The 24,134-nt window shown below is 39.9% G+C and overlaps 1 protein-coding gene across 6 annotated transcripts in view; it reads right to left on the reverse strand.

The window, feature by feature from the left end:
• The window catches only part of LOC145357096 (homeodomain-interacting protein kinase 1-like), a 119,947-nt gene that overhangs the window by 14,684 nt on the left and 81,129 nt on the right, over window positions 1-24,134 (reverse strand). For 3 of the 6 annotated variants that reach the window (XM_080210209.1, XM_080210207.1, XM_080210208.1), the window contains 7 exons: window positions 22,517-22,701; window positions 21,286-21,460; window positions 17,257-17,476; window positions 15,607-15,725; window positions 12,114-12,248; window positions 5,572-5,714; window positions 2,167-2,340 (listed from right to left, as the gene is read on the reverse strand). In XM_080210209.1, the coding sequence (XP_080066335.1) occupies window positions 2,167-2,340; window positions 5,572-5,714; window positions 12,114-12,248; window positions 15,607-15,725; window positions 17,257-17,476; window positions 21,286-21,460; window positions 22,517-22,701 (1,151 nt within the window). The remainder of the gene's footprint in view (window positions 1-2,166; window positions 2,341-5,571; window positions 5,715-12,113; window positions 12,249-15,606; window positions 15,726-17,256; window positions 17,477-21,285; window positions 21,461-22,516; window positions 22,702-24,134) is intronic. The other 3 variants (XM_080210210.1, XM_080210212.1, XM_080210211.1) reach the window with 3 other exon arrangements.

Genomic DNA, 24,134 nt, shown 5'->3' on the forward strand with positions numbered 1-24,134 from the left:
GAATTTAAAAGTTCCAACACATCCTCTTTCTTAATATCCACATACTCAATCTTTGCAGTCTGCTGCAAACCTGTAGTACAACCTCCCAGATCACTTTCCACCGTGAATACCGAGGCAAAGTACTCATTAAGCACCTCTGCCATTTCTTCCAGTTCCACACAGACTTTTCCCCCTTCACCTTCTATAGGTCCTATCCCTTCTTTTCTCATCCTTTTACTCTTCACATATTTGTAGAACGCCTTGGGATTCTCCTTAATTTTACCCGCCAAGGCCTTCTCATGTCCCCTTCTGGCTCTCCTGATTTCCTTTTAAAAGCTCCTTCTACAAGCTTTATACTCCTCTAGATCCTTAACATCTCTTAGCTCTCTGAACCTTTTATACGCCTTTCTTTTCTTCCTGACCAGGCTCACCACAACGTTCACGCACCACGGCCCCCGTGACCTACCAAAACCGCCTTGTCTCATCGGAACGTTGTCGCGCAGAGCTCCAGTCAAACATTCCTTGAAAATCCGCCACCTTCCTTCAGTACTTTTCCCCAAGAACACCTCTTTCCAGTTTACTTGGCCAATTGTCTGCCTGATGTCATCATATTTCCCCTTACTCCAGACAAGCACCTTCCTAGCCTGCCTGATCCCATCTCTTTCCAATGCTATCGTGAAGGAGATAGAATTATGATCTCCATCCCCAAGATGCTCTCCCACCAAGAGATCCGTCACCTGTCCTGGTTCATTAGCCAGCACCAGGTCAAGTACAGCCTCTCCTCTCGTAGGTTTATCCGCGTGTAACAAAGAACAAAGAACAACACAGCACGGGAAACAGGCCCTTTGACCCAACGAGCCCGCGCCACCATTTTAACATTGTGCTTTTCCTCTTCCACCCTTGACCCATGTCTATGCTTATGGCACCCACATTGGAAACCAGATTGAGGGGAGAATAATTTAGGGACAATTTGTTACACCAATCAGCCTAAGAGCACATCTTTGGGGTGTGGGAGGAAACCGGAATAAGGGGGATTGACAAAACAACGAAGATGATGTGGGGAGGATGTTGTCATCTGTCTCCCACCACTGACACCGGCCCCCATGGCTAATCATCCTAACCTACACATCTTTGGACATTAAGGGCAATTTAGCACTGCCAAGCCACCTAACCTACATTTCTTTGAACTGTGGGGGGAAACCAGAGCATCCGTGGGAAACCCACGCAGACATGGGGAGAATGTGGAAACTCCACACAGTCACCCAAGACCTGAATCGAATCTGGGTCCTTGGCGCTTTAAGTCAGCAATGTTAACCACTCTGTTCCTATGATTTTGGATTTAGATTGTTATACAATTAAACACAAGGATACTTCAGTTATCAGTAATTGGTATGAAAATTTTGTTTTTGATTTTTCTTTGACCATTTATTAATTTATTCATAATGCTTCACATATTTAACTTTTTTAACTCATCACTGATCCAGCCCACACACAAGGTTATTGGGATAAGTGTAAATCCCCTGCACCTTCCTTCAACGGGCCTTTCTCACGTGTGAAGCTTAAAAGTAAGTTGTTTGCTTGAGGGTATTATATTCACTCATGTCTGTTTGCACCCAAGATCCAAAGAGGCATTCTCAACACGGGTCACTTGATAATGACGTGGGGATCTTAAGCTTTCCCTTCTCAGCCAAGATGCTGTAACCCCACCTATCAATACCCCACCACAATCTTCCCTGCTGAGAAGAGCACTGAGATATAAACTGCTCTTGAAGCCTCTGTTCATTGGCCAATGCACCAATTTTTCATTGAATTAATGGGCATTAAACGTAATTTGCTTTTGTGATGTGGGGAGGACAGTGTAGGAGAAAGATACTACAGCCATACTTATCCAGTATGTAGACACAAGCATGCTTCTGTAGGATCATCAGAGAGCAATCAAGAGCACAAAACCTAGCTGCTAGCTCCATTCCCAGCGCAGCAACACTGCAGCACCTCAACTAATGTACCAGTTAGCACAAACCAGGGAATCAGTCTGGGACCTTTCTGGTCTTTATGGATCAAGTCCACAAAAGGCAGTGCACCTGCTTAGCTCCAGGTATTTGATTTGAAAGAGTATAACTGAACTCGGCCACCTTATCTGATACACACCCAGGTTACATTTTTAAGTGCTACATGCATGCATTTTACCTTGTGTTGTGAAGCTGTTTGTTCCTTTTGGAGGAAGACCTGGTGTTTTGCTGCTGGCGTACCACATGGGCAACACCAACATTTAGGGGCTGTGCAGCTAAAGTCACATGTCCAGCCAACAAAGATGGCTGCTGCACAATGGCATTATACTGGCTTCCATGGGAATGTGCATTTCTGAGAATAAAGAGCAAAAAATTACTTCAGTGAACACGGCAAGCAGACATCAAACATTAAAGAAACAAAGATAACTTGTTGCCCAAACCTTAGAATTGGGGAGACAGGCAAAAACTGCCATTAAAGTCCTCTTTGACATGCTAAGTTGCAGTATCTTTTAAAAATTGCTATGACATTCGAGATTAATCCAATTAAGCTACAAAATACTACTCCAAAGCTCAGTAAGATTCATGATTTTTGCTGAATGAACTTAAGTTTTCATACTATACTACATACTGAACTGGAAAATATCTTTTACATTTATTTCCCCCAGCCCAATGCTCTTAATTTCAAATGATTACAACAGTGTAGTTATCTCAAGTTTACACAGTTAATGTTTTATATGACTTCACAGAATCTTTATGGTGCAGAAGGCGGCCATTCGGTCCATCAAGTCCACACTGACTCTCTGAAAGAGAATTTTACCTACTCTCACTCAATACCTTATTCCATACTTTGCACATTTTCTTTTCAGGCAGCAACATAATTCCCTTTTACAATACCTTGCTTGAACCTCATGTCATCCTCTCCAGAAGTTCATCCCAGACTCTAACCACCTTCTATTTACACTGTCTCTCCACATTCTCCCTATTAAAATGAATCACCTCACGTTTTGTCTGCAGTGAACTTCATCTGTCTTCTTGTCTGCCTAATCCACCAACATATCAACGCCCTTCTGAAGTTCAAAACTATCCCCACAGTTGATTTTTATTCCTTTTGCCAATCATTTGAATCAGTGACTTCTACATCTTGATAGGAGGAACCATTCCTCATGATTTACCATGTCCAGATCCCTCAAGATCTTAAATACTTCTATCACGTCTCCTCTCAGCCTTCTTTTATCCAAGAATAACAAACCCAACCTGTCCAATCTAACATCATAGCTACATTTCTTTACCCTTGGAATCATTCTTGTGAATCTCCTCTGTACTTGTTCTAATGCCTTCACATATTTTAAGTAAGGTGCCCCGAACTGGCTGCATTACTTCAGGTGAAGCTTAACTAGTGTCTTATACAAGTTCAACATGCCCTCCTTACTCCTGCACTTAATGCCCCTTTTAATAAAGCCTACGATACTATATGCTTAATTAACTGCTCTCTCAACATGCCCTGCCATCTTCAATGATTGATGTACGTATAAGCCAAAGTCCCTCTGTTCCCGAACCTCCTTTTAGAGTTCCTTCCTTTATTTACACTGTCTCGCCATGTTGTTCCTAACAAAATGAATCACCTCACACTTTGCTGCATTGAACTTCATTTGCCCAACCTGCAACATTTCTATGTCCTTTTGAAGTTCAAGACTATCCCCACAGTTGACAACATTTTCAAACTTTATATCATCTGCAAAGTTTGAAATCATGCCCTGAACTCCATTGTCTAGGTCATTAATATCTATCAGGAAAGACAAAGGTCCCAAAGCTAACCCCAGGAATCTCCACTACAAACATTCTTCCAAATCTGAAAAACAAACATTTATCACTACTGTTTCCTGTCATGCAGTCAATTTCTTATCCAAGTGCCTGCTTTCCCTTTTATTGCACAAGCTAGAATTTTGCTTGCAGGTCTGACTCTGTATCAAATGCCTTTTGAAAATCCATATACATCAACAGTGATGCCCTCATCACCCTTCTCTGTTACTTCCTCAAAAAAACGCCAGCAAGTTAGTTAAATATGATTTCCCTTATTGAATCCATATAGGCTTTCCTTAACTATAAGTGGCTATTGATTTTGTCCCAGTTGATAGTTTCCAGAAGATTCCCTACAACTGAAGTCAAGCTGACTGGTGTGTAGTTACTAGCTTTATCCTTTCACGCCTCTTGATTGAGGATATATTGTCGCAGTTCTCCAGCTCTCTCGCACGCCCCCATGTCTAAGGAAGACTGGAAGATTATCACTGGCACCTCTGCAATTTCTACTCACTTCTCTCAGCATCACTGGATGCATCTTATCCAGTCCTGCTACCTAATCAATCCTAAAATAGCTCTCTAACACCACCACCTTCTCAACTGCAAATTCATCTGGTGTACCAATTGCCTCCTCTCTCACCTTGGTCTGGGTAGCATCTTCTTCCTTTTATAAAGACAGCTGTTTAATGCTCCGCTATTTGTCCCATCTCTACATGCAAATGCCCCTTTTTGTCTCTAATCAGCCCCACTCTTTCTTACACTATCCTTTTGTGATTTATATGCATATAGAAGATCTTGGAATTCCCTTTTATGTTAGCTGCTTATGTTAACTTCTTAGTAGGAATCTAAAATGACACAGGATTCACTCTACAGCAAACGCTATGGTAATGTTACCGGACTAATAGAAGCCTGGACTAATGATCCGGAGACAGAAGATCAAATTCTGGAATAAAAAGCTAGTATCAGTAATGGTCACCTCAAAATTACTGGATTGTCATAAAAATCCATCTGGTTCACTAATACATCCTTTAAGGAAGGAGATCCACCCCTTTAATTGTCTAGATTCATAGCAATGTGGCTGGCTGGCTTTCAAGTGCCCCCTTAAATGGACTAAAAGCCATCCAGTTGTATTCAAGAAAGTAGTTCAACTTCTCAAGGGCAATAGGAATGGGCAATATATACTGGCTTTGCAGAAATACTCTCATCCTATGAATGACTAAAATAAAATCTGCAGATAATTCTTTGAAAATGCATTCCAATATAATTTCCATTTGTATTAACATTAAACAAGAGTAGAGTGCTTTAAATTGCAAATGGCAAGTAATTGGGGTATTGAGAACAAAGATTTATATCATACCCAAACCAATCAAATGCTCTGATGCTCAACAGTTTGTGTAGTTTTTTTTTTGTTGCCCAAATGTACAGTTTCTTGGACATGATTTATGAAGGGTGTAATGACAGTTACTGGGGCATTCCATTTATGTAAGTTACCATATGAGGGAGGTAATTTGGGAATTTTGTTCTATTCTGCAAATAGAAATTGTAGATATGAACACTAATTAGCAAAAAAAAAGCCTTATGAGGTTTAAAAGAATCTCGATGCAAATTTGATTTTCATTTGAAGATTTTTTTTACTAAGTAACAATTTCATTTATGATTGTAGTGCTAACAGTGCTATTGGTAAACTCAAGTAGCAGTACTTGTCTTCCTTTCAAAGAATTGAAAATAAGAGCCTAAGGAAAGAGCTAAAAGAGAAAAATGTTCATTTTATTAAAAGTTTACTTGCCTCCAGTCTGTTATTTGCTGAGTGCTAGTCATAGCATCTGGTATCACAGTAGCATGTGGGACTGAGTTGTGGACAGCCACTCCAGGCAACTGCTGCCAAGTTGAAGGCAACAGAATTTGCTGGGTCCCACCAGGCCACGCCTGCTGCAAACAAAGACAGATTGTCAAGATTGCCATGCATGATACATTACACTAAAAATTTGCAGACACCCGAAAAGAACACAAAGCATCTAGCTGAAGACCGCACACAGCTGGCAAGAGAAGCACAATGGTAAAACAAAGATCTGTGATGTTAGATTTACACAACGCCTCCCTCCAAAGCCAATACCTGCACAGGACAAGGCATTACAGTTTAATGAGAGAAAGAGAAAGTGAGTATATCCAATATTTCGCAGCTCTGAAGCAGAAACATACATTCGGATATTCTGTGCGACGAGCCATTCTGCAGGAATACAAACACACAGACACAGCAATCTCTTCTAAGCAGGCTCATGCCAAGCAGCAAGGGGAAAAGGGAGGGAACATTCTAACCAACCTTTGATCTGAGAAAGCAAAATGCACGTGGTCACTGCAAGCGACTGCAGAAGTTGGATGGTCCATTTAAAAAAAAATAAACATGCTACTAATGTTTAGCTTAAGACCACAAAAGTTAATTAGCAATTTTCCAATTATCTAAGAGTGTATTTTTAAACATTGGGAGTAACCTACAAAGTTATTTTTTCTTAATATACTAGCAGATAATCCTCCTATCCCTCAATTGTGTTATGTATAGCAGCAGATGTTAAGTATAACAATATTATCAGTAAAATGTGATATTGTTAAGTGTTACAGGAAGTAATTCTTATACATGCTTTTAGAAATCAGCATGCCACCATCAGGGATAATTTTAGTATCAATCTCACAGTTTATGTTTTTCCTGGCCGTTTGACTTAAATAGGATTTTATGTTTTAGAGATTAGATCAGGAAAATGTCCATGGAAAACCCCTTTGACTCAGTGAGCAAGGAGAGAGTTGGGTACCCAACTGCTCCAGACCCAAGATTAACTAATTTGTTGAATCGGATCCTTGCATCAAGCTCTCCATAACTCTTATCCAGCCAGAAGTACATTAGCACATCACTTAGACAAAACACTTTTTTTTTTACAGAGCTAAATACTAAGACTGTGTTTAACAGCTGTGGTGTGTTACTTTTTAAATAAAAAAAATACTGTTGCAGGGAACAAGCTTAAAGCTTATTTTCAAAGGAAATTAAATTCTAGTTTGGAAATATTAACAGCATTTGTCAGTCAGCCGAGTTAACAGATTCCGCCTTTTAATAAAAGGCAATCTGTAACAGCAAGTAGGCAGGATGCAAGTTACTGTACTGACATTCCCACTTAAAGATCAAAGGCATCAATGCAAACATCAGTTTAATAACATTTCCCTATAATCCCACAGCATTTTACCTATTGTATTGCTATAAATTCTAGGGAAAACAAAAAATGCTAATTAATTTTTGCAGTCTTCATTCTGAATTTGTTCAAAGTGTTAATACCAGTTCAGGTTCTGATTCCATTTACCAATCTGACCACGTCACCAGTTATTAACTACTTACTGAAAAGTATCAATTTAAATCCAATGGACTCAGCGTTACTAAAAGACTCTAATGTGGCTGCTATTGTCCAGTAGGACTCAACTTCAGAAAACTGAAGTCAAGTCCTCAGCAACAACACAAGACAAATGGTGCATTCAAATTCTGGATGAGAGCAGCAGCTAATCCTATAACTTCTACGCTGGAACACTGACAATGTAGGTGCAGCTCTGCCAATTTAACCTGAATCTCAATGTTTCCCAGTGATGCATAAGTACAGATTTTCGAACTAAGCACAGAGCAGAGTGCAAGATGTTTTGGCCAGAAAAGACTACTTTATTGCAAGATCACTGCCAGTTTATACAGGCATATGGCATAATCAATATCCAAAAGCTGCCTTCAATGAAAACTGGTGAGGTTTAGCTGCTAGTCCCAATTTTGAAATTCCAGGTTTTTGATAATCGATTCCAATTTCAGATTTACAGATCTGAAAATATTATTATTCTGCCCTGTCAATGAGGGTGATGTGCCAATTCAGCAACCCAATTCAAGAAATTATAATGCAAGGCTTAAGATGAAGTAAAGCATTCAGCTTGTAGTCAGATGACTATAAGTTTAACTCCCATCTACCTTCCATCCTCTCAAAGTTGGTAAAACAAATTCTACTAAACTGGCAACTAAACAAGGTCTCATGATCGGTCTTACCAACTGAAAATAATCAAATAGCTACCAAGGTCACCATCTTATCAAGATAATGAAACACATTCTATGAATCTAACCTTCTAAGAAATTCATCTGTGGCCTTCTTTTCTAAAAAGTCCTTTCTTCCCCACTACTCCCTGTTAGAATACCATTAGTCTGTTTTCCATCCTGACCAATGTTGCCATCTTAAAGTCAATTGTTATTGTGGTACACAGTCTCTGCATCTTCCGAGACTTTTCATCTCCACAGGTCACAGCCATTGCTCTCTTGACTCTACTGCTGGTTCCCGGAGCGGAGAAGCTACGACATCTTCTCCGGAGTCTTCAACATATCATTGATGAAGACGAACATCTCGCCAGGGCTATCCCCACACCCCCACTTCTTGCTTTCAGACAACCACACAACCTCAAACAGACCATTGTTCGCAGCAAACTACCCAGCCTTCAGGAGAACAGTGACCACAATACCACACAACCCTGCCACAGCAACCTCTGCAAGACATGCCAGATCATCGACATGGATATCATCATCACACGTGAGAATACCATCCACCAGGTACATGGTAAATACTCTTGCAACTCGGCCAACATTGTCTACCTGATACGTTGCAAGAAAGGATGTCCCGAAGCATGGTACATTGGGGAGACCATGCAGACGCTACGACAACGGATGAATGAACATCGCTCGACAGTCACCAGGCAAAACTGTTCCCTTCCTGTTGGCGAACACTTCAGTGGTCATGGGCATTCAGCCTCTGACCTTCGGGTAAGCATTCTCCAAGGTGGCCTTCACGACACACGACAGCGCAGAGTCGCTGAACAGAGACTGATAGCCAAGTTCCGCACACATGAAGACAGTCTCAACAGGGATCTTGGGTTCATGTCGCACTATCTGTAACCCCCGTGACTTGCCTGGGTTTGCAAAACCTCACTTACTGTACTGTCTGGAGACAATACACATCTCTTTAAACTGTGATCAGTGCTCCTTCCACTCACATTATCAGCCACTTCAGGTCTTGAACAGCAGGTTAGGTGTAAGGATTCGCATTCTAATCAGTAATCTCTAAACTGTCTGTGTTTTATATGCTCTGTCTGAGGCCAGAACTCTCCATTCACCTGACGAAGGGGCTAACCCGAAAGCTTGCGAGTATATTATCAAATAAATAGGTTGGACTAAAACCTGGTGTTGTCAGACTTTTTACTGTGGTTCCAAAAAGACCAGCACATCAAGCAATAGATTCTCTTTTAATTCAAACATTGCCATTTTAGAAGTATCCCAAGGTTCTACCTTGATCCTCTCTTTTGCCTCATCGTATGACCAAATCCAATTCAATTGCTCTGTCAATTCATGATCACCATATATACTTAAACAACAGTCTATCTCTTTGCTTACTCTAATCCCATGGGCCACTGAGACTCTCATCCCTACTTCTGACACCTCCAGGTTCTACTTATGAAACACCCTCAGTCATCTTCTGAAGTTCACTTACATAAAGTTCAGCTCACTTTAAGCTCCAGAAATGCCATCCCTTGAATTTTCACTGCTGTAAGTCATTTTACTACTACTACATAAATGCAAGTAGTGCATTTTCACTAGCATGGAAAAAAGATTGGCTGACTGGTAGAAAGCAGAAAGTGGGGATAAACAGGTCCTTTGCAGAATGGCAGCCAATGACTAGTGAAATTCTGCAGGAGTCAGTGTTGGGACCACAACTTTTCACTTCATATCAATGATCCAGATGGAAGAACCAAGGACATTGTGCCTAAGTTTACAGGTGACTCAAAGATAGCGGGAGGAACAAGTAGTATTAAGGAGGTGAGAGGCCGCTTAAGGACTTGGACAGGTTAGGCAAATGGACAAAGAAGTGCCAGATGGAATACAACGTGGGGAAGTGTGCGGTTATGCACTTTGGTAGGAAGAACAGAGATGTAGACTATTTACTAAACGTGGACAGAATTCATAAATTAGAAGCACAAAGGGATTTGGGAGTCCTAGTTCAGGGTTCTCTTAAGGTTAACATGCAGGTTTAGTCAGCAGTTAGGAAGACAAATATAATACTAACATTCATTTCGAGGGGATTAGAATACAAAAGTAGGGATATAATGTTGAGTCTGACCACATTTGCAGCACTGTGAACAATTTTGGGCCCCATATCTAAGGAAGGATGTGCTGCCCTTGGAGAGGATCCAGAGGAGGCTCAGAAGAATGATCCCAGGAATAAAAAGCATAATACATGAGGAGTGTTTGAGGATGCTGGGTCTGTGCTTGATAGGAGTTTAGAAGGATGAGGGGTATCTCATTGAAACTTACAGAATAGTGAAAGGCCTGGATAGAGTGGACATGGGGAAGATGTTTCCACTAGTAAGAAAGACTAAAATCCGAGGGCAAAGCCTCAGAATTAAAGGGATAACCCTTTATAACCAAGATGAGGAGGAATTTCGACAGCCAGAATGTGGTAAATCTATGGAATTCATTGCCACAGAAGGCTGTGGAGGCCAGGTCATTGAGTGTATTTAAGGCAGACATAGGTTCCTGATTGGTATGGGGATCAAAAGGTTACAGGGAGAATGGACTCGAGAAACTTACCAGCCATGATTGAATGGCAGAGCAGACTCAATGGGCTGAATGGCCCAATTCTGCTCCTATAACTTATAATCCAGCTTCACATCCTAGTACATTTTGATTGCCTTATCTAATATATTCATAACTCATCGTCAAAAATTGCTTCATGCTCTTGAATGCACGCAGCACTCAAAGTACAGTAACAAAACTATACCCAAAAAACCCTGACCAATGCATTATAAAACTTAACCTCTAAAGACTTGTACTCTATTGTTTCAGCTATTTATCCTAACATGCAGTTTTGAAAGTATATACAATGGAAATGATAGGTCTACTAGCACACTTAAATCTCTTAACTATTCCAGTAGCTGGTCAGGATAGAACCAGCAAGGGCTTCGAGCATGCTGCGAATCTGCTCACAAAATAATGTATGGTAATAGTAACTATATGGAGTAGAAAAACACAAAACAAGGTGGGCAGGGGATGGTGGTGATTTAATCACACAATTCACAGCACAGAGATAGGGTGTTTGACCCAACTGGTCTGTAACAGCATTTCTGTTTCACATTTGACTCCTTCCATCCCTCTTCATCTAAAACCACCAACATAACATAGAAATATAGAATCCCTACAGTGCAGGCCATTTGGTCATCAAGTCTGCACCCATTCTCTGACACAGTACACTACCCTGGTCCTCTCCTGCCCCATCCCCATAACCCCACACATTCACCATGGCTAATCCACCTAACCTGGACATCTTTAGACTACGGGAGGAGACCAGAGCACCCAGAGGAAACCCATGCAAACACAGGGAGAATAGAGGGATATGGGCCAAACACAGGCAACTGGGGCTAGCTTAGGGGTTAAAAAAAAAGGGGTGGCATGGACAATTTGGATCAAAGGGCCTGTTTCCATGCTATAAACCTCTGACTCTAGTCGCCCAAAGCTGGAATGTGAACCCATGTCCCTGGCGCTGTGAGGCAGTAGCGCTAACCATTGTGCCACTGTGCTGCCCCTCTTTTTTTCTCTCTCAGGTGCTTACCGAAGTTCCCCTGATGTTTTGAAGATGGAGGAGAAAACAAAAAAAAATCGATAACTCCTGGTCCAGTGCTAAAATTGCTTAGTTCCATCTGGCAGAATCCGTTAAATGGCACTAATTCCTCTTGAAATTATTTGCATAAAGCAGAACACATCACCAAGAAGATCTACAATACCATTCTGTAGACAGAATCACTGCTTCTCTCTCTGCCACCTCTTGCACGAACAGAGATTAACTCAGTCTGATTTGAAGTAGGTGGGAAGATATGGCACTTACATTTTTATATGATTTCCTTAGAGAATTTAGATACAATTAGGCACAACTGTATTTGTATTCCTCCAGATCAGTCTTTAAAACTGTTTTACATTTATGTGGTTAATGAACCATGAATGAAATATAAGTAATCGAATGTTGGTGAAAATTAATTTCCACTCTCTTTGTTCCTAACTATGTCACTAGAATTTGAGCCTTTTAGAAACGCTGAGTATTTTGGTCTCAAGTAGAACTTGTTTTACCATCCACATTGTTCAAAAGAGTAAGAAAGAGGAGACGTCCAATGACGTGGAAAATATATAAGAAGGCAGACAATGATACATGCTTCCGTTCCTCTGCAGCAGCCTCAGAGGAGCATCTGTTAGTGCATAGAATCACACCAAGTGGGAGCATTTACCAGTACTGTGGTCGTCTGATCGACCAGCGCAGGCCGGCCGGCTGCGCAGTTCAGGGTAAAAGGGACCGCATACTGCGGAGCAACAGTGGCAACGTGAGGATGTAGAGTGGCCACCATCAGCGGTGTGCAGCTGCCCTGTAATGGGGGGGTTGGGAGTCAGTTATATGGTACATTAGTTCTTAAATCTGCAGTGTCACTTTTTGATGCTCAGAATAGTATGAAAATCATAATCTTTGGCAAGGAAAATACTCTGCATGTAAACAGAACCAGGAATTAAGTTCAGATTTGCTTTACTTAGGGCTGATGAAACACCTATTGTTGGGAGTCAGATTTAAGTTTAGGCCCCAAAATGGTGGGGATAGGCTAGGAGAAGAGCACAACCACCTAACCTGCCAAATGTAATAAAATGCATTGAAATGCAAACCAACCATCCATTTATTTTGGAAACAAATGTAAATAACAGCAACTAGTATCAATATTAGATTCAATTTTAAAGTGGGGTTGATGCACATTCTATTTCGGCATACAAAAAGAGACACTGCCAACTTCAAATAAGAGAAAAAAATGATTACATTCATAGCTTTAAAAAGCAACAGCTAAAGTAATATCTACATTACTACAAACAAAAACATGCTTTTTTTGCCTTTTTTGTTAAGTTTTGTAACCCTTCCAACCAATCAAGATTTTGAAACCGCAACAGCATTGTTATAAGGCATCTCAGATTTTGAGCTCAAATGTTTATCTTTTAACAATAAGGCTTTTAAAGCTATGAGGAGTTCACTATTGTTTACAAAATTACATTTTCCAACTGTAAAAAAAAGTTGTTATTTATTCCACATTGCCACATCCCTAGAGGGAAAAGAAAGAAAATAAGTAGCTAGCAAGACATGCCCTGATATACTGCAATCATTTGTGGCAAAACAGTCATTATCAGTTTTCAGTATATGAGGCCCTGTTCTGGATGACACTGAATCGTTGCACTAATCAAGCTCAAATGAGAAGAAATGTGTACACATGGAATCAAAGAAGATTGCATTCCTATTAAATAGAGACATTATACGGATTCAAAAGTGGATGATTTATTTTTGCAGAATTTCCACAGCATGTTTTCACTGAAACAATATCTCAATATTATACAAAAAAGCCAGAATCAACAGAACCTGAGCATCCTGACCCTAAACCGGAATACAACATTGATAGTGTAGCTAATGTGCTTTGATAATTATAGATACAGGTCAAGGCTTAGACAACTACCTGCTTATAGTGATTCAAGTAAAGCTGGTTTTTGGCTTGCTTTTACAAAGCTACACAATGCAAAATTGTTCATTGTTGGATTTTAATATGGGCAAGTTTAATTAAACCGTGCTACCAACTGATTGTTTGCTTCACTTAAATCTACTGATTTAAAACTGCCTTCAAGTCACATGGGAATAGTTAGAGATCAGGCCCTAGGGAAAATATTTAGCAGAATGCTTTTACACCAGTTATGTTCATTAAAATCAAGGACATAAAAACAAAATGTTTTTACATCAGTAAGTGCATTAAAATTATGGACATAAAAACAGCACGTGTTGCACTCTACTGTAATTACCTCAGCCTCTGAAGGTGAGGACAGGTAATTTTTTACCCCCCCCAGCAGTCTATAAACAGTATAGCCTGAATCTTCCCATCCCGCCGGCCACAGGCATTCGAATGGCAGGCCCTAGAAAGGTCCATTGACCTCAGGCAGGGTTTTACGGTTTCAGGATGAGCGAGACTGTAAAATCCCACCCAGCATCTCAAACTAGTTGACAGACTTCAACAAAATTTGGCAGAGAGTATGATCCAAGGAAGAATTAATTAAGTTTTGGTGAAGCTGTGGATCTGGATCCTAGAATCTGTTTTAAAAGAATCCATCTGTTAACATTGGGAGATAGAGCAAGTTGACTTTTCTTTTAAAATGTTGCGGGTTCATTGAGTTGGGAGATTTTTGATTGTTTCATAATGGTGTAGACTGTTGCAGCTGCTGTGGCGCAATTTGTCAGAGGTAGTCAAAATGTGAGCAGAGTTTTCAGAACACATTGTTGAATGTGGGTTGGCCTGAAGCCCCCTTCTGTGAAATGGAAGTATTTATCAGTTCTGTTTTAGTTACAGAACATTAACCGAGAAGGGAAAAGCCTCAAAGAGTTAAGCAATTGTAATGACATTGAGTTAATATGGCATGGAGATATGCACTTGAGTGTCCTTTTCATTGTAATGAAGTGCTCTGAAATGTTTGAGCATGATGAGACACTATTTTTTTTAAATTTCAAAACTACTTTTCCAAAGTTAATCTTTTTACATTTTACTTACAAAAATAGTTTTTCACATCTAAATAATTCTCAAAATTTAACTTTACCGGGTGTTTCAATTAATACTACTGCTTTCTGCTTGGCTTTGCATCCTCAGCTTTTCACTTAATTCACGAGCTCACATTTGTTATGAGTCACTTAGTTTTAAAGTTTTGGAGCAATTTGAACTTGCGTTTCACTTTTTGGTGAAAATACCCAAAAACACAGTTGGCGTTGCACTGATCTGATTTCTTTCAGTCAAATCACCAGGTTTAAACAAAAATTGCTGGAAAGGTTTATTTAGCTATCACAATCTTTATTTCAATCAAATTAGTTGTTCAATGCACTTGGTTTAAGGATTATACAAGCACTCCTTTTTCAACAGAGGAAAATGAACTTGTGCAAATGTGAACACTACAATAATATGAAAAATGCATTTGATATTTGCATTCCCTCGATGGCTCAGCAAATTTAACCAGGGAGTGGCATGATGCAAACCATATGACCCCAGAATCAATCTGTTAAGAGCAGGGTTGGATGATTTCAGAAGGGCAGTGGTAGGGTGCCACTATAAACCGCTGTGGCTGTCAGAAACATATCACGGCTCACAGCGATTTCCAGCCAAACTGAATTCGGCTGACTATGGCAGCCTTGGTTGTTGAACTATCTGGATGAATTACTGCATAGGGGAAATAGTCCTGTGTGTTGGGAAAGCCACTGTTTCAGGATGAGTAGTCAACAAGAAGAAAAAAAAATCAAGGTTGCCATAATCATTTAAGCCTGTTAATTACACTTAGCAATTTCAAGCTATATTTGAATAAAAGGCAGCTTGCTGAAAATGTAAATCAAAGCTTTAAGCAGCCCTAATCTCCACTATTGCAACTATCACATAGATAATTTTTACAAGGACCATTGCAGCTTTCAAAGGGTTTAATCTTCCGTTATTGGTTTCCATGTCCTTTAATTGGTAAGCAATGAAGGAATGATGCACCAGGGTGAAAAATTACTCCTGCTTACTGCTTATGACTACTCTGACTCTCAGTCCTGATGATGTCTGAAGCAAGGTACTTGAAAGACATCAGTACTTGCTGGAGGTCAGCAAGAGTTACTGCATTTCAGGAGTGGAAGCACAGGAAAATATAGGAAACCAAACTCAACTTAAAACAGACTGGTCAGAGATTTACCTGAGCAAGAACACCAGGTTGAATCTGAATTGGCTGTGCAGCTGGTGCTTGTGGTACAACAGGCACTGCATTCTCCACTCTAACAGAAAAGCCAGAATGTTTTGCAGATGCTTGTAGCCCTGTCAAAAAAAAACAACACATATTTCAGGTTATTTCAAAAGTTGGTATATGCAAAATTAAACAAAAAAAGTTTAAAGGTTCTACATTTTTATTTTACAAGAGTAAGCTGAAATATTTCATAAAAGGTTGCAAGCAGCTCAGCCTTACATGGTGGAATGACACTGATTTTCCATTGCACTGGTCTCAGTTAAATGGAAGGCGCAAGTTCAGTACCCATGGACAATATTACACATTATCAAATGACCAGTCAAAATGTCAATACTGAAGCTCGAGAATAGTTTAGTGCCAATTCTCCTAACCAGAGAGATTTTTTTTGTTTGGATGGGGGAGAAAGGGGCAAAAAATTACCATCAAGGTTAGAGGGATTCCCATTCAAAAACTTTTAAACTTCTCTGGGCCCAATTTTAACCTGTTCAAAACATTCCAACTTGCAGATTTAAAATCAAGTCCTATATTTCTTGATTCTCTATTTGAGCCACCCAAGCAATAACAGAACACTAGAATTTAAATATAGGGGTTCTGATGCTGCCATATGAAAACCAAACTTTATCCATACAGGTATGCTTCTAGCTCAATAAGTTATGTGGGCCCATAGATACAGAATCAGTTTCTTCTGCAATTATTATTTTCTCCCTACCTTAAACACTCCTAAACTGTAATTGGTGTTCCTTTGCAGCTCTCAGCATATCAATTCTTTCATTCACCACTTCAACACCTTTCTACACTACAACATTCCTCAAGTTTTGCATTTCCCAAGAGGATCATAAAATCCTATTTCCATGAATGCCATTCAAAAGATTAGGCATCTTGCTGAATCAGTCAAAACAAATTCAAGCAGTAAGAGGTCATTAGTGAACAAAATTTGCTAACTATAATCATTACTAGAATAAAATATTTTCCAGTCGAATTAGAAAATCCTAAATTTTTGCTATATTACATCATGTAACCCAGTTTGAAAAGCAGCCAACAAGCACAACAGATACCATTAAACTCCTGATCACATGGCTGAACAATTCCCAAACCGGGCTAAATATAAGGCTTCCTATAAAGCTGGACCAACAAAAAGAACTGTGAAACTAAGTATAGTGTGGAAACACCGCCATTGGACTGGGGTAAACACAGTAAGAAGTCTCACAACACAAGGTTAAAGTCCAACCAATTTATTTGATTGCAAACCCACAAGCTTTCAGGGTTTGAATTCTAATCAGTATTCTGTAAACTCTGTGTGCTGTTATATGCTCTGAGACCAGAACTCTCCACTCACCTGACGAAGGGGCAAACCCCAAAAGCTTGTGGGTTTACTATCAAATAAATTGGTTGGACTTTAACCTGGTGTTGAGAGACTTCTTACTGAATCTATGCACAGAACAGTCTATATACACATACAAAATCATTACGTTGACACTACTGAGTTTGATATTCTGAGCACACATGGTGTTTTGAAAAACAGATTTCAACAGGGGCATTAAATTTGCACAAGGCTGACATCATTTCTACAGGACAGTTACGAGGGGCAGACAAGTCACTTACCTTGAAATGCTGGTGGACACACAATGAGGGCTTGTTGGAAAGGATCAGCCTGTGCACACAGCTGTGTTGTTCCAGCCTGCAGAGGCATGCTTGCTTGTGCAACACCCGCCACAGGTGCTGCTGTAGGCTGGTATAGTGCAGGTTGATAATTAAGCAGAGATACATCGGCACTGGACAGTGAAAGAGTTGCGGCTGTGGAGGTAGGAGCCAAGGTGTTGGCCTAAAGAAAGTACAGAATTCAATCATTGATTATATGTGCAGCAATATAGTGGGAGGCTAAGGATTTTTAAAATCCAAGAACAAAATACAGGTAGATTGGTAATTAACAAAAAACTCTATAATCAGTGTATCAATGCCATTAATTACAGAGCACCTAAGCCTTATATAATTTCCTCTTCAAAGATTCAAGTAACATTCTACAAAAGAATCTCCCACTACAGCTTGAGAGAGCTCATCTTTTCACAACAACTAGTTGGTGTGAGTAATTCGGAACAAAGCCAGATATACATCCAATTTCTCCCTGATGTCTTTAGGACACACAAGACCTTGAAAAGCACAGAAGAGAAACATTCACATGGTTTTCAGTGTTCTTTTCACAAGGTTTTACAAATTCAATATTTTCAAGCAGCAAGAGTAAAGCAAAAAATAGTACATCTTTCCCCAGTTTCTATTCTCTAATGCTTTTTTACATCTATTTTTGAATACAAAATCACCACATTCAATTTTAAAATCTATCAGAAACAGAAACTAAAGAGTTTCAGGAATAGACACAAAAAGAATATCAAATAACCTGATAGAACTGAAAACCGCTGAGGAATTTATGGGCCAATCTGTCACTGATGATCAGGATATTTGGGGTAGGAGTCGGGGGGTGTGTAAGTGCTTTTAGTTGGGGATGTCCCATGTGGGTCTGGGTCTTTAAATATTTGCTCTGAAGTTAGAAGTGTTCAGCATATCTACAAGTATTAAACTGCTAGAAGTTAGCGATTTAAATCCCTGTCAGATGGTTCCCTGCGTAGCGTAATTGTTCAGGGGAAGTTGGCCCTTCCGGACAACTGCCCGGTAAACTCTTACGTAAGAGCTTCTCAGACAGATTTCTCAAAGGATCTTCCCAAATCCAACACTCTAGGGAGCCAGGAAATTATGACCCATTAGTTTGTGCATATAAAATGTAAAATCCAGCAGATGTTGGGAATATGAAATAATCCTTGAAAATGCTGGTGATATGAAGTTATGCAAGCAGCAACCATTATCAAATACTTAAAGTAAAGGTTGATGAACTTTCAGTTGAAAAACCAGAGGCAAAGTAAGTTGGGGAGGGGAAAAGAAATAAAGAGGTTTCTGTTAAGATTGGAAGGAAGGAGACATTAAACAATAAAAGTGACAATGGTGATGCCTGGCAAAATGAGATGATTAAAGAAACGAAAGATGGATTGAGAGGAGGCATAAATGGGACAAAGATCATCAACAGTTGCCACCTAAAAAAAGGTGGGGCTAAAATCTGTAAATGCTGAACTCAGTTGATGTTGAGTTTAGAGGGTGGTAAAGTGCCTAAGACTAGGTGCTGTTCCAATGCAGCTCAACAATGTAAGAGGCTGAGGACAAGAGAAGACAGCATGGGAATGGGGCAACTGGAAGTTGGTGACCAAACCAGCAGACTGAAAAGCTGTTCTGTATCTGTGCATGGTCTTCCCAGGGTAGAACAGATCACATTGTGAACAGCATATACGGTATACTAAATCGAAAGAAATGCAAATAGATCATTGTTTCACATGGGAAAATAGTTCGGGGCCCTAGGCAGAGAGAAACGTGGTGGTAAAAGAACAGTGTACAATCTCCTGCAATTGCTTTGAAAGGGGAAGAGCTGACCAGCATGATAGAACAGGGGACTAGCTTGCTGCAGAGGGAAGAGTCTCTTCATAGTTCTGAAAAGGGGGAGAAGATGTGTTTGCTGATGGCATCAATATAGAGGTGGCGGAAATGGCAGAGGCTGATCTGTTGAAAGCACAACATCTCTAGACCCATCTCTTGTTTTTTTCCTGTCTCACTGGCATGTCCTTTTGTTTTGTATCATCACCCCATATAATCTGGTCTCTCATGTCTTCACCCTATCAAAGACATTCCTTTTTGTTCTCCACCCTCTTCCTGCCTCCGTACTTGCTTAAAACGTGCTGCATCTATTTTTCGCTAGTTATGAAAGGTCATCAACCCAAATATAACTCTGTTCCTCTCTCCATAGATGCTGCCAGACCTTCTCTCTCTCAGGTTTTTAAAAAGGGGATCCACCTTGCTTTGTGGGCTGTAGAATAAGAATGTAACTTTCTAATCTGGAATGGAAATCACACTAATTAAAAAGGTTCCACAGTCAGCTCTGTTCCACATACAACCTTCATACTGCCACACCTTAGTCATAACAGAATTGATTATAATTTCCTACATTATATCAACCTCAGTTAAACCTACAGTTTCACCTGCAAGGTTTTTATTAAATAAACAGACCGAGGATTACTCGCCTACATACATTTTGTACATTTAGTACATATAGCTAGATGAGTCACAATCCCTTCTGGTCTATACCTTATCCATTACACCAATACAATATTTCCAACCCCTTAGTGGTCCTTATTCCCTTGATCATTTTCCTTCTCTTTCTTCAAATTCTTCTCTACTTCAATTTTAAATTTTGTATCTCTTGCTATCCATTAGTACATTAAGGCATTACTGGATTTCCAAAGGAAATATTTATCTGCATTCATTCTTGCAGAAAAGTTGATATGCTGAAATTAATAAGATTCTGCAGATTGTATATTTTAAAATAATTTTGAGAATGTAAGATGGCTGAAAAGAGTTCCAGGACAAAGTACAAGCACCATCCCCAAATAAACAGGTTACAATGTTAGAACTTTCTTTCAGTCCATCTACAATGGAACTCTAGAGATCACACTAAGATGATCTAACAATGTAATCTCACAATTACACACTTTGGGCTGATCAGATTCAGCTTACACAGCAAATGGTGTTGGATTACCAGCATAACTCAAGTACTGATAAATTTATTTTCTGTGGAAAAGGATCAAAGAACTGTATCAGTTAATGTTGAACTCCCACTTCACCATCCAAACAACTAAATAGGGGGAAGTTGAATTATGACTGAAGTGCAAATGCACAAATGCACAGCAAGCATCAATTTACAACTTGGGTCAATAGTTTGTGAATATTGTGGATAATTTCACTGCTAGTGTTTGGAGTATTTGCCATTCGAGATGCAGGCACTCTACTTTTTTACAAACATTGCTTCACAGCTTAATCAGTAGAGTTGTGTTGCTATGTTTCTATGGGATATGGGGGAAGGTGGGGGGGGGGAAAATCAGAATATTGAATTTGATGATCAGCCATGATTAAAATGAATGGTGCAGCAGGCTCAATGGGCTGAATGGCCTAGTCCTGCTTCTAATTTCTATAAACAGTTCCTTACTGCACCAATGTGCAACTCCTGGCTATTTTCCACACCAATCATCTTTGACTTTGAGATTTCCAATTCCAAGCCAAATTAAACTGGCGCGGCACTGGTTAGCACTGATTAGCACTGATGCCTCACAGTGTCAGAGTCTCAGGTTCAGTTCCAGCCTTGGGCACCATCTGTGCGGCGTCTGCACGAGTTTCCTTCAGGTGCTCCGGTTTCCTCCCATTGTCCAAAAGGTGTGTGGGTTAGGTGGATTGGCCATGCTCAGTTGACCTGAGTGTTGGGGGATTAGCAGGGCAAGTATGTGGGATTACAAGAATAGGGCCTGAGTGGATTCTGGTCGGTACAGGCTCAATGGGCTGAGTACTTCTGTACTATAGGGATTCCATGATTCTAAAAGGTGAGTGATATGGATCCCACGTACAACAGAAACTACATTAACGCTGCCCAAAGTTATTTCACGTGGGGTTCCTAGAGCTAGCTGATGAAGGAAACTTACACCTTATCAGTTTAAAGAGGGTTTAAACAAACATCATTAAGTACAACAAAATTCATCTATCTCATACCTGATTGTGCATGGTATTGTGCATGGTATTGAGTTGGTTATTGAAGGCCATTGTCAAGTTTGTGCTTGTGCTCGGCGCAACATGTGCAATAAATGGGCTTTTATTCTGGTTTACTGTTTCATAGTTATTGGCTCGGCGTTTGCAGATCTCCATATTCTGAAAGCATGATTTCACACTGCAAGAAACGTAAGTATGTTTATTTAATGAATGGAATAAGCAGATTTAAAAACACAAGCAGCACTGCACTTATTTACATTTACTGCTGCCTGTAAATGTACGTTTACATGCATCTGCTATATTCTTTTTCCAAGGTGGAAACAAAAGGAAGCACAAACTTGTGCATTACCTAGCATAAAAATTTAGGTTTCCATACAATTACAACTCATATATGTTCCTTCACCCTAGAAGAGTATGGCCTGGCTGTACAGGTTTGAGGAAGTGGTGGACACATGAAGTCACCATAATATTACAGATAAGTGCTGCATGTGCTCTCCCATTCTACCTCAAGTATCCCTATTTGGTTTCTTTTCTTAGCTTCTCATGTCTGAGTTCTGCTCAAATCTTGAGATAGGCTACCTCTGGAATACTATTGCATGCCTGATTTATGGAATATTTCAAACTGTTGGTTTGTGTTGGGAACCAGTGGTGCTAGTACAGCTCTTACATGGCATTAAAGAAGCTCACTGTAATGCCCTAACTAGGAACCAATGACAAGTTGCATTTATGTAGCACCTTTAACACAGTAAAACATCTCATGGCATTTCACAGATGCGTTATCAAACAAAATTTCAACAACGAGCTACATAAGGCGGTATTATGGCAGAGCTTGATCAAAAAGGTATGTCGGAAGAAATAAGGAAGGAAAATTTTTTGGCAGAGGGCAGTGGGGGGGGGGGGGGGGGGTACACAGTAGAGTGGACTTCATTGTTCCTGGCTTTAGGTAGACAAAAACAGGGTTCCACTTAAAATCACAGATGTGTTTCTAGAATAAGGGGGAAACACAGGGATCACAGAGGGCTGTTGAAGGTTACAGAGATAGAGAGGAAGGAGGTAATGGAGGATCAGAACTTTCAAGGATGAGGGTTTCAGCAGTGGATGAGCTAAGACAGGGTTGAAGTCAGGTAATGTTCCGGAGTTGGAAACTTTAAATTCTAATAGTACAATTCCCAAATCTAGTTCTAAAATGCTTTGTTTCACAAATAACTTTTATTTACATATTTAAAAGGCTTACTGATTGCTATGAGGAAAGTCAAGTAGATGTGTCATGGTAACAAATGGATGATTTAAGGTTTTTAACGGATTAATCCTTTTGTCAGCATCTATAGTCAGCATTTTCTTCAACAAATCAATATATTCCCTCCGGTCTGCCTTCTCTGCCAACATGTCTGTTCCCTCCAAATCATTCGGCATGTTCACCTAAAGCAGAAAAACAGTAAACAATAACAATTTCAGTGTCAGTGAAGTGAGGCAACGCAACAAAGGATTTTGCATTAACTGTTTTAAGATGAGTATCTTGATCTTCTTAACGCTGAACTTATTTTGAATGCAACTACAACAATGAAATCTCAAATCAGACCCAAGTTTGAGGAGCATCTTGAGCGTCAAGTACATAGTTTACATGTTGCTGCTAGATTTCCTGAGGACAAAAACTAGGCATGCGTTGGGCTAGTCCCTTTCACTGCATTGATAAACTTCAGGTCATATTCCAATGAATACTCAACATCATCAGAAGGTTTCAAAAACGAATGCATGCATTTTGCAAATGTCAGCAAATCTTCGGTGCTTTGGGCACTTATTACTGAAATCCTATTTTCAGTTTTCATGGGAAAATATCAACTTTTTCCCCTAGGAGCTGGTAACATGAGCAACCAATGTTTAAGATTTATAATGTGCAACAATAATCCTTCATTGTTTAATACTCGTGTGGATTATGTATTCAGCCATGCCTTGCATAGCCACTTATCACTTTTTAGTCTGTGAAGCCTTTAAACCCAGTGTGCAAAGCAAAGCTGTACACTGCCAAACAACATAATTAAACAATTATACAAATTTCTTATCCATTCCTCATTTTATAAATATTCTTTTAAAAATAAAATCAAAATTCAGAGTGCAATTGCCATAAAAACTAGAGAATTCAAGCCTGTACCAAATTCTGGGGTCATATAATTGGACTCAGCAGTACTGGGCAATGATAAAGAGGATAAAGGGGATAGAGAAAGAGAAGACTGAAAATCATGAGTTCACATTTCCTCTCTGTTTAGAGATTGCAAAGTTCCCATTTGAAGGTATCAAATAAAGAAAATGTCAAGCTCATAGAACATTACAGCGCGGTACAGGCCCTTCGGCCCTCAATGCTCAGCGGTTTTTCTAGCACTCATTTCCTAGACTTGCTGATAGCAAGCAGAAACTTGGATAAGGCATTGGAGGGCTAACAATATGGGACAATACAGCAGCATGAGTCACTGCCTTCAGGAGAATGTACAGCAGAAGATTATCAATTTCTAACGTTATGGGCCCTATTATACCACTTGATTCTAAGTGCTGAATCTAGGCGCAGTTCAGATCAGGCTTGGAAATCTGTTCTCAGACACCCCCACACGCACTTAGCCTGAAAAAAAATTGCGAGTATGAATCATGCTGTGGGTGGGGCTTATTGTGCCCAAAACACTGCAGCTCTGATTGAAGCTTTGAACTGTGCATGCGCAGTGAAAAAAAATTTGAAAAACGTGCCCCTGTCGCATCACTCCCAGGCCGCTAAAAGTGGATAAAGCGGCCCGGGAGTGAAAAGCAGGAGTAATGGCCTCCACAGATATTGCCCCATCCCCATAACATAACTGTCCCCCTTATCC

The sequence above is a fragment of the Carcharhinus amblyrhynchos genome, chromosome 22 (genome assembly GCF_965287045.1).
Source record: "Carcharhinus amblyrhynchos chromosome 22, sCarAmb.v2.hapA, whole genome shotgun sequence".
NCBI classification, from domain to species: Eukaryota; Metazoa; Chordata; class Chondrichthyes; order Carcharhiniformes; family Carcharhinidae; genus Carcharhinus; species Carcharhinus amblyrhynchos.